The 11,047-nt window shown below is 53.7% G+C and overlaps 1 protein-coding gene across 19 annotated transcripts in view; it reads right to left on the bottom strand.

Annotated features, from left to right (window-relative positions):
* The window catches only part of LOC122380778 (putative epidermal cell surface receptor), a 61,643-nt gene extending 50,855 nt beyond the window's left edge, over nt 1-10,788 (bottom strand). For all 19 annotated transcript variants that reach the window (XM_043364240.1, XM_043364241.1, XM_043364239.1 and 16 more), the window contains exon 1: nt 10,382-10,788. In XM_043364240.1, coding sequence (XP_043220175.1) covers nt 10,382-10,619 — 238 coding nt within the window. In that variant the 5' untranslated portion in view covers nt 10,620-10,788. The remainder of the gene's footprint in view (nt 1-10,381) is intronic.
* Nucleotides 10,789-11,047: the final 259 nt, after the last annotated feature.

An 11,047-nucleotide genomic window follows, 5' to 3' on the forward strand; every position in this document is an offset into this window, starting at 1 on the left:
ACTCGCTAGCTCAATTTGATCGGGAGTTATTGAAGAAAAGGTTATGACCCTTGTGACGTCACAGATGACGTCACGCAAGGGCAACAATGCAAATGTGAGGCATTGGACCTTGCAAGGAGTGCATGAAATCACGATTCTATATGCTTGAGATAGTTTCAGATCATTCCCGGCGCCAAAATAGCAATTTCCATATTTCCCCATTGACTTATAAGGGTTTAACGTATAAGTTCCCTGTAGTCGAGGATTTTTTCAGATGTCATCTTGTTCTCCACTCAATTCTGCGTAGGATGCCGGGTTCCGTGTCTACATATCTTGAACGTAACGGATGCAGCGGCCGCAAACGTAAATCGAAGTCCCGAATTTCCTATTCCCCAACACAGGCGGCGGCCGCTTTCTGGTCTGCGCAACATGGCGGCACCGTTGGACACCATCTGGCGGCCGATGCGCATTCCACATTATAGAGTTCAGTGCTAAGGACTCTTTCGCATGTTTTGCTGCGTGGTTTTGTTATGAAGTGAGGGAAGTGAGATGGACGGGCTCATGGCTTTTTGATATTTTTTTCTGGTTTTCTAGGACCGTCGCAATTATTTAACTTGACATACCTTTCTTGCTTTTTTATCCGAGGCTTTTTCAATAGTTGGTAGATTCTATCGTGGAAATAAAAGGGCCAGCAGGCCACAGAATGCAAGTCGGCTGATACTGAAGTAAAAGCTAGAAGTGTCTGTTCCATTAGAAATTTAATGTGATGTGTGATGGAACATGAAGCAACAGGATCAGACGCAAGAACCACCAATTAAGATTTAAGAACCCAGAACCAGCAAGCGCCATGCCATCAAGAGCAGCCATGGTAACGTTTGATTAGCTTTCAGAAAACCTTGGAACTAGACGCCAGACGGTGAACAATCAAGAGATCCTACAAGACCAGTAGTTACTTGAAAAAGAGAGCCGCCAGGAAAATCAGTAGATTCTTCAATGGCAACACATTTCAACATCTATCTAGCAATAATTTGCACCAGCGAGGTGCTATCATTGTGTTTGCGTCTGTACCACTAACTGCTCAAAAATATTTGTCAATAAAAAACAAACAAATAATGCGTCTTTTTCTACTGAAAGTATAGTCCTCCAAGTGGCAAGGGATGAATAATAGGAGGTACCTTATTAATTGCCATCTATTCATTCAATTCATAAATTAGGCAATTCAGGGCATCGATCGGCAGCGCCCTTACTGCGTGGTACTGCGGATCGTCCATGGGTTTCTTGATGACTCGGACTCTGACTCAGACTTTCAAAAATCAACTCTGACTTTGATTTCAAATGTCGGCTCTGACCGACTCCGACTCCACAGCCCTAGCAGGTCTGCGGAGGCAATGGATTTTTGGTGACTCCGACTCCGACTCTGGCTTTCAAAATCGACTAGCTGACTCTGACTCTGGTCAGAACTGTCGACTCCGACCGACTACAACTCCGACTACGGAACCCTGAAAGGTCTGCGGAGGGGATTGAATTTCGGTGACTGACTCAGACTCCAGCTTTAAAATCGACTCTGACTCCGACTCGGCGACTCAGGTCAGAACTGTCAACTCCGACCGACTTCATGACTCCGACTCCGGAGCCCTACTGGCAGCTATCACGCCAGGGAGCTGCAAATCATATGTTCCGTGGCGGTTTATGGCATTAAAGTCGATAATGCGGCTGAATCGCACTATGAAACACCCTTATTGGCTCCAAGAACCACGAAAGTTATTGAATCACCACTGGAAAACGTGACAAGATATCGATTAATTGGCCCTGGATTTGGATAAATAACATGTTGATGATCATATAAGCACACATTTACACTATCATCTATCTCAAGGTTGCCCTCCAGGCGGCTCTAAACTATGGCAATTTCCCTATCTTCAACATGTAAATGCCCTCGGGCGTCCTCGTGGTGACGTAGGCATGGGAGTGCCAGGTTGGTAGGAACTAGACTTCGACGCCCCCTGAAAAGATAGGTTTTGCACCGAAGTCGACTGTAGCGAAATTGACGGTTTGAGCGTAACAACGAGTGACTGGTTAGTGGTTACCTCTCTCCGAAACAGCTGCTTTCTCACGCCACCACATCAATAAAACACAATTTTATAATCTTAGCATCAGGATGCCATTGCAAGACCGCCAGCTGGCTGCAGATGCGGTCTCTTTGTCCCACTGACCTCCCCAAAAATTAGCGGGGCTGACCGGCTGCGGTCGCTGGCCGGCGCACAGCAGTCGGCTCTCTCACGTGTGAGAGAGGTGTGCAGACCGCACGGCTCTCACCATGGGCGTCCCGTGGGAGAACCGCGGCAGGATGGACGGCTCAGTCCGTGGTGGAGAAGCGGCTTGGTCAGGTGCGGGATGGACGGCTTAGTCCGTGCTGGTGTCACCATCACGTCACGCGCGGCTCAGTATTCACAGTTTAGTCCCTGTGGACATCACGGCTCACTCCGTGGGGGAAACAAAGCTCGATCCGTGAGGGAGGCAATATTTAGTACGTGCGTGAGACAGGGCTGGGCCAGTCACTTCGTAGTCCATGCGGACGTCACAGCTCAGTCCGTGATGGACGTCACAGATCAGAAGCCATGCAGGCGTCACGGCCTGGTGCGTGCTGTTGTCACCTCACGGCTCGGTCCGTGCTGGAGAAACCGCTCAATCCGCCCCTCCAAACCCCTCCGCTCGCCCCTTGTCCCACAGCTGGGCCAATTTCATCACGGCAGGGGATGGGCGGGTCCAGGGAGCGGGCGCGGACCATTGCAGTCGATTAGGCCGCGTCACCAGCGCTGCAGCGCCACTGCAGTGTGAGCAGCGGCTTTCACTGCGAATAAGGCGCGGCCGCGGCGCTGCGGACGCGGCACAGACGCCCCTCGTCGCGACCTTGCAGTGCGTAGTTATCATCATGGCTTCCGCAATATATAATGCGAGTCATATTTAGTACGTCGAAACGAACTCCATGAGTCGTAAGATCCATGATTGGCTGCCAAATGAATGACCCCAATTAAAATTGATTGCCGTCAAATTCTTTGTAATGGAGATCGCGCAGTCATAAAGCAAAAGTATACGGAACCTGACGTCAGGCTAGGAGAGATGAAGTTCAAATGCTTCTACATTGGTGCTCATCACTCCTTCTAGCATTCGAATCTCCTGCATACTTGATATTAATTAAGTTGCAATAGATATACGAGCAGCATGCTAATATATCTTTCGGAATGTCGCAGCAGGTCAAATTCACATTCTAAAAAAAGAACCTAAAAACGTCCAAGCCGACGACCACGAGGCACGAAAGGACATATTGTAGGTAAGTTAAATGTACTTCATTGCTTCTCCTAAGTAGGGTAAAAATGAAAAATAAAGAATGAAAAAAAGAATGAATGAAAGTTGGTAAGTACTTACACAAAGGGCCGACAAAAAAAAAAAAAACATTCGTCATATTTGCAACGTCTCAGCGCTATCTGTGCGTAACGTTCGTCGTTCTCCAAACCTATATTCTCTCAAATCGAAAGCTCTCGCTCACGTGGAGAAAACAGAGAGTTACATAATTCACTGGTCGCAGGTAAGCTGGTGCCTGGTCCCGCCTCTTACACCGATTTACCCAGAATCGCCATTCACTACCTACTAAATCCACATCTCTCTGCTAAATACTGCGCACCGGTTCTCCGAAACAGCAGCCCGCAAAGCCGCCTCCCCCGCGCCATAATAGCCGGACAGAGGAGGAAAACAGACGGTGTTCCACCCACGCCGGCTGCAGTGACATTGGACGAGCACCAGCGTGCCCAAATCTGCAGCCGGCCCGGCCCTGTGTATACCGGTCCGGCGGGTCGGACGGACGGACGGACGGGCCACTGTGGATGCGGCGTGGAAGTGGCACACCTCCCTACACAGAAGGTCACGGCGATTTAGAGGCACGTAGTATCTGGGCAAGAGGGAGAAAAGAGGACGGGAGACGGAAGAGAGTGTGGAAGGAATTGGAGAATACACTACATCCTTATCTCCAGATCATCCTACCCAGCGACCGGTGCACCTCGGACAGAACTGGGCCGAGCCTCTGCACGACTCGTCTGGGGCCCGCTGCAGCCGACAGCAGGCTGAAACTAAAGGCCGGACGGTCACTCGCAGTGGGCCGTTCCAACAATGGTTTCAATAGGGATGGGGACACAGCTCAGCTCGACAAGTGTTTCTCATGCCAATGAGAGTCACTCGGCCGACCAGGCACCGTCAACAACGCGGTTGAGATCATCGTTGCATCTTAGCATCAATGATGATGATTTGTGTTTATAGGGGCGCTGTAACGATGGAGTTTTATGGCGCCCATCAAGGCACCAGCAGGAGCTGCAAGGACTCCGAGACGCAGCTGTAATAAGAGCCAGCTGATGACACCAACTGCGCCTCTAACAACCCTGGGTGTAAACACCAGTTGAAACGAGTCAGTGAAACTGTTTATTTGGATCACACGAGATAAATGCTCACGGTTATTAGAGTAATAAATTGTTTATAATCATTGAGGTGCAACATTAGAGCGCACCACTTTTTAGATGAAGTAAACAACGACGATTGGACTTTCACGAATTAAGACAAATTAATTAGGTGTATCCCCCATGGCCATCTCCTCTCAAACTTGTTCCTGTACCGATGCGGCAATCCGAGTGACGTCACTGACTAGTAGTGACGTCACAGACGGTCTAGGTCGCTGCGACAGGGGAGGGGGCGGCTGACCAGCCAGTCTGGATCGAGATCGCGATAAACCGTACATGGAGCTCGGAGGGCGCACGTGACTCGGCAGAGCGCCGGCGGTGAATCGGCAGAGTTCTGTGCCTGGTACGGCTGGAGCAGCGACGACCGGACGGCTGTGCCGTCTCCCCTCCCCCCGCCTCTGACGACTCGGTCACCTGTTTGGTGTTGAAATACGACCCGGAGCCGTAAACTCCACGCCTCCATGACGACGTCCAGTCGCTGGTCGCTGGACTATCCCTCGGTGAGAGGAACAAAGTGGGTGGGACGGGGGCGGGGGGGGGAGGTCAGCTGACCGGGCCATGCAGCTGAATGGGAGTTCGGGTGAAATTTGTCACTAAATGATAGCAAATAAGGAGGCCGATGTAAAGGAGTCGGTGTAAGGCGTATCAATCTGAGATGAGATGACGACTCGATGTGAAATGAGGCGATGTAAGGTGAGTCACTGTAAGGTGAGTCGGTGTAAAGTGTCAGTGAGTCGATGCTGAACTTGGGTGCCAGCCCAGTGGAACCAGCCGTGGTCCCGCCGACCGGAGGAGAAAGTGAACGTACAGGCGTCACGGACACGGTGGTGTCGTATCACCGCCGATCCCGGGTGGTCTGACCCGACCCGCTCACCGCAGCGGGGCGGCTGTCACTGCCGCCCCTGCACTCTGCAGCTCCGCCCTGCCGCCGCCCCTGCCGCTCCGGTGCCGGTGCAAAAATGAGTGAAACCATCGGTCAATGCAGGGACGAGGTGCCATCGAAAATGACAAGTGTGTCTCTCAATTTTTTGACTCCCTGATTTAAAACGGTTACCAAATAATAAGCACTGTTCAACATTAAAGGAATAGCTTTCAAGAAAAGAAAACACAGCTCCAGCTTTGCCGTATAACCATGCCTACTCGAGGCATAATGAGACATAACAGCCTACATAGATTAATCGCACTATCAACCATATAAGGATGCGTATTTATGCACACCGTCCTCAATAACTTGAGCGGCGGCTGGCTAGCCCCATCGACCCCGATCTAACGACAGTCTCCCCTGCCCGGAGCGGCTGCACCGGGGGCCTTCCGGGCCGGCCTGCCGGTTCCGCAGCTCGGCGACTGGCCTTGTGCCCGCCCACCGCGCCACCATATGGAGGAGGGGCACGGCAGGAGAATGTCGGCCTGTGTCCGGTCCGCTCCTGACCTCCGCAGGAGCGGCGAGCTGATCTCCACCCAGCGCGGACACGGCGCGCCGGCACGGAACGGCGGGGAGCCGCGGAAACTGGGTAATCATCCCCTCGGTAAACGATAGCAGGGGCAGTGAGATTTACAGTCATGCTAAACGATGTATACCTAATATTGAAAGTCTTGCATAACAATGAGTAATTTATTTACTAATTTGTTTGCATAATCGCCAACAGAGCAATCTCCACTTAGAGGCAAAGTCACAGGCCTAAAATCAAATTTGTCAAAATCAAGCCAAAGGCCTAAATTTGAATATCGTGGGGAAAGCGATCATCTAAATACGTTTTTCACTAAACGGTCGCCAAATTTTATTAAAGGTAGAATAATAGAGCAGTTGCCTGCGCTGCCGTCATGAGCTCAAATATGGTGCTGGGTGCAACCGACTTCCGCATAGAGGCCGGCTTATGTGACAGCATGACAGACCGCTCAGCGCTCATTATATTCGGTTTGCAGAGCGGAGGCATTAGCGATCAGGATGTCATCGCACGGCACGGAAAGGCGCAGCACGGGTCACTGCACTAAACACGGAAAGGCACGACACGGCACGGGTGAGGCACGGGCCGGTGCGACGCTCCGCACAGTTCCCCCGCCCCTCCCTCTCCCGTGCAACAATAAACAAACGGCGCGATTCGCCACCCTTCATTGCGCTGCAGCGAACCGGCCGCGCCCACGGAGGTTTGGCCCATGCTGTGAGACTGTTCATCGTAAGCTTGTTATGGCGTGTCACACGTCATTGACGCTAAGCTTCATGGAAGATGCAGACGTAAAATTTCTACCGTGATCTTCCTTCATGGAGACGTTCTCAAATCTGAACTGACGTTTTCGTGACGTGACATCTCGGCCAGTAAGGTTCCCTTTGTGACGGCACTACCGCTCCCTAGTCCCTGGCCGAGATCAAGATTACTATACCAATAGCCGAGATGACCTCTAGCGTGGAAGCCAGGCATTTCTGGCAATATCTCTTGACGTTGCACATTGTGATACTACCGACACTCTCAATCCCAATCCTGCGCTTCTGTGCTGAACCGCGAGGTCCCTGCTGTGTCCTGCAGAATGCTGTGTCCTTTCATCTCTCAGCGGGGTCCTGGGGCCGGGCAGACCCGGGACCCCTACCTAATGGAGGTCACAGATGGGTGCCATACGACGCATCCGACGTTGGCAGGGCGGTCGTCTGATGTCACCTCGGTGTCACGTTCCCCTGACGACACTTCATCCTCACACCGCCACACCCTAAGCGGCGGGAGACCGACGATCAAAATAGCAGCACCCCTCCCCGTCGTCACTTCGCCAGGCTCGGTGACGTCTGTGCCATCAATATCAGGGGCTATGACGTCACTTGGATAGACGTTGAAACTTTGATGGCATGCATCCAATGCAGGGCGGGATGGGGCTGCATGAGATGTCGGCGAGGATCTCAAGAAGCGGTGAGTCTGAAGTGAACATTGTCATGCATATTTAAGTGAGAAGATGCCAGTGCACGTGTTCTGCGTTCCTTTTTCAGTTCCAATACATCAGCTTTAGCCGCGGCTTAACACCCGACTCACGAATGTTCTCATATTGATCACGCCGCGCATAATCACTGACACGCAACTTTCAAACGCCCGCATTCACACTGAGCCTATAAAGCCATTTTTAGTGTTCGTTTGATGGCAAAAGGCACCAAGCAGCCGGGTGGGTATCGTTTCCGATAATCATGCCGAGGATGCATGCGGTCTGACGGTTACATCAGATAGGCATACCGTCTGGGCTGGACCGCCTGGCCTGGACCGATAGGTATAGTTCCTGCTCCGCCCGGCCGGATGTCAGGACAAGGTCAGGAGTCAGGACCGTCAGGACCATGGCAATGGTAGGTATCGATTTAGCCCGGTGACCTTTGTACTGACCAGCATTTTGAGATCAAACGGATGGGCATTTAGCCGAATGATTAGGTACAGCCACCGACTATCCTCAGCCCTCGTCATGATTTTTTTTTTTCAGGGCTGACAGCTGTGAACGGTTATAATGCTATCAGAGGTATTCTGCTCCGAATTAGGATTGACCTGAATCCGCAACTTTAAAGGCATGGACTACCTTGATAAATATCAAAGGCGGAAAGTAAGGACCCTTGATTACATAATACCTAGGGGGAGTGCGCACTTGCGTTACTCACCTACAAAAGAGACGACTCTTTGATACTTTACTGGCAAAAGCATAAGCACAGTTTTTTTTAGAAGGTAGCATGTGACTAGGGATATGAATAAACATTATGAAAAGTTACGTGCGAAATAAGGCATTCAAAGAAGAGTGACGAATGCCAAAAATTAAGCGTCTCGGCCCGTCTCGGCCTCGAAAAGGAGTCGTTGCAGTTTCACAGTCCTGAAATGCCCTGTATATCGATCGTTTCCTTCAAATGACAAGTGGACTGTGGAAAGACAACGGTGCAGCTTCCATCTGCAATCTGCACTGCATACCTATACTCAGTTCCGGTGCTGTTCGCCGAGGATAGTTGCCATAGAGACAGTCGAGGGGATGGAGAGCGAGCGAGCTGCTGCAGTTCTATATTTGGCCTTGTCGATAAAGCGAACTGGGTTCGGCGGGCCACACACTGCTCAGTTTTCAGCACATAGTTGCACAGAGCTCGGTGAAGGGTGGCTCACGTTTCCATGACATGCCGTCTGCACAGGTCGGATTTTATCGTCTATAAACAAATAACGATGAGATGGTTAGAAATACAACCCTGGGTGAGGGTGCACTCGGCCCATGAGGCGACACAAGTTACGATGAGACCAATTAAGATAAGATAAGAATTCACATGAGCATGGGTGATAGCTGTATTATTTACTTCCGTGGCTGTTGAGACTGGGAAAGTCACATCACTGGCTGGCCATTCATTTGCTCGCACAATTTTCTGCTCCGGTCTATGAGAACCACTGTCGACATACACGTGAACATGCACGTCCGGGTAGCGTTTCACCGTTTGGCAACATGCCGACATACACCCTCAGCTATGACTATACGATGAAAGTCTGTCAGCGCAGCGGCGGGTGGCTTATCAGATCAGGGAAGCGGCTTTATGCAGCATGCAGCTGTAAGTTGTAACTGGACCAATGCCTACCGCTGCGTTGCATAGTGCCAGGGCGGGCTGACCGGGGAGGGGGGTGGGGGAGGGGTGACGGGGCGGCGGATTTCCCCAGGCGTAGGAGTTGCCACGAAGGATGCCGGATTGGCCCCAGCAAACGTCACCGGAATTCCGGCACTCATGAGAGGAGTGGCGCGTGACCTTGACCTGACCTGAGCAGGGTCTGACCTGTGACCTTAACCCGACCCGGTCAGGTTGGGAGGAAGATCCGGGGTCTGGGCCGGACCTGCCGGCGCGCAGGGTTGCGCAGCTGCTGCCAGAAGCGGCGCGGCCGCACACAAGGTCGGAATACAAACGAGGAGCGGTTGGCCAATCGACTCCAGGTGCCCGGCGCTCGCCCGGGTGTCGGTACGGTCGCTCTGCAGGACGGGGTATGTATGTATGCCTGGAGAGGGCAGTACACCAATGACACCCTCGCTGTAGCTCCGTGGAGATATTCCGCGGCCGCACGTCCGTCCGAAGCTGCACCGGACAGTCCAGCAGCTTTCATAGAACAGCTGCCGGCGCCGGCCCTTACGAAACCGACCGTGACGCGCGCCGCGGACGTGGGCCCGTCCCGCCCGGCCCACTGACTCATGACTCCGGTTCAGGGAGAGGAGAGGAGAGGTGACGTGAGTCGAGGTGGAGTGAGGTGAGATGAGGTGAGAGGTGAGCGATGAGGCGAGGTAAGGTGGGGTGATTTGAGGGAGGTGGGCCGTAAGATGAGTGGTTTTCCGTCACTTTTAAACGGCCGACTCTTTCTGACTGAGTCACGACTCACGACCCAGCCTGGCCGGAGTCGGAGTCACGAGCAGGTCAGTGACCGAGCGACTCGACTCACCCCGACTCGAGTCTGACCGCACAGCTAACGACCGACGTGTAACGGTCCACCGACCGGGGCACGCGACGCGACGCGCCTCACATAGTCACCGGCGTCTTTGGGAGCGCGAACAAACAGCGGAAACACGGCGGGCACTAAAGTGGGCGCAGCGGGAAACGTCCTGGCCAGACGGCAGGAACAAAGCTTGGCAAACCGGTGCTCTCGAAAGGCAACTTGCAGGTAGGTACGCAGGTAAAGACTAAAAAGATATATTTGACCTACAGACAACCGATAGCGAGCCGGTCTGTCTAATCCAGTTGCATCCAAGCCTATGTTCGTGTCGGGTTGCGAGGTAGCGCTAGCCCGCTGCCCCGCGGTTGAGCCCCATTCCAATCCAGACTACACTACTGCCGCCGCCTCGGCCGCCGGCAGACAGCAGCGGCGGCGGCTGCGGGACGGGGCTGGTGCCGCCTCCGGGGGCCGGCGGGCGGCCGGTCCGGTCCAACTCACCTGTGCACACCCCCTGACTGCTGCACTCGAGTCCCTCCTGACACGGCCGGTCCGAATCATCGCACGCGCCGCCCTTCTGCACGGCACACACAGAGCAGCAGGCACAATCCCGGCGCGCCTCCAGCCGCGCGTCGGCGCCGCACTCAGCCGCCGTGGCGTTCCCGGCGCAGCACTCACAGGCGCGCGCCGCGGCCGGTAACAGGGCGCAGAGCGCCACAGCGGTCACGTACCAGCGCATGGTGCCGCCGCCGACTGACGGAGGCCGCCGCGCGCACTCCCAGGTGGCTCACTGGCCGGCGCTGTGTAGCACTTAGCGTGACGTCACTCAGAGGTCAACACTCATACCCGACTCGCGGCCGCGTCCGCAAACAATGGCAGCACTCCGCGCGGCGACCCTCGCACCCCGGGGAGACTCGAACGACTGACCAGGCACCTAGCACTAGTTGGCAACCGTGCCGGCAGGCGGCAGCACTCACCGGCCGAATGAAAGTGAAAACACCGGAGAGCCGGCTCCGGCGACTGGCCAAGACGGCGCCGGCTCACCTGGCGGCGATACGGTCGAATCTCCCGCGTCTCACCGTGTAAAAATAGCCCCTGTCGATGGGGCTTCCACCTGATGAGAGGGGCAGGTGTTTCGGAATGCGAGTAACAAGTGACTCACGTGCT

The sequence above is a fragment of the Amphibalanus amphitrite genome, unplaced genomic scaffold (assembly GCF_019059575.1).
Source record: "Amphibalanus amphitrite isolate SeventyFive unplaced genomic scaffold, NRLGWU_Aamphi_draft 000106F_arrow, whole genome shotgun sequence".
In the NCBI taxonomy this organism is placed as follows: domain Eukaryota; kingdom Metazoa; phylum Arthropoda; class Thecostraca; order Balanomorpha; family Balanidae; genus Amphibalanus; species Amphibalanus amphitrite.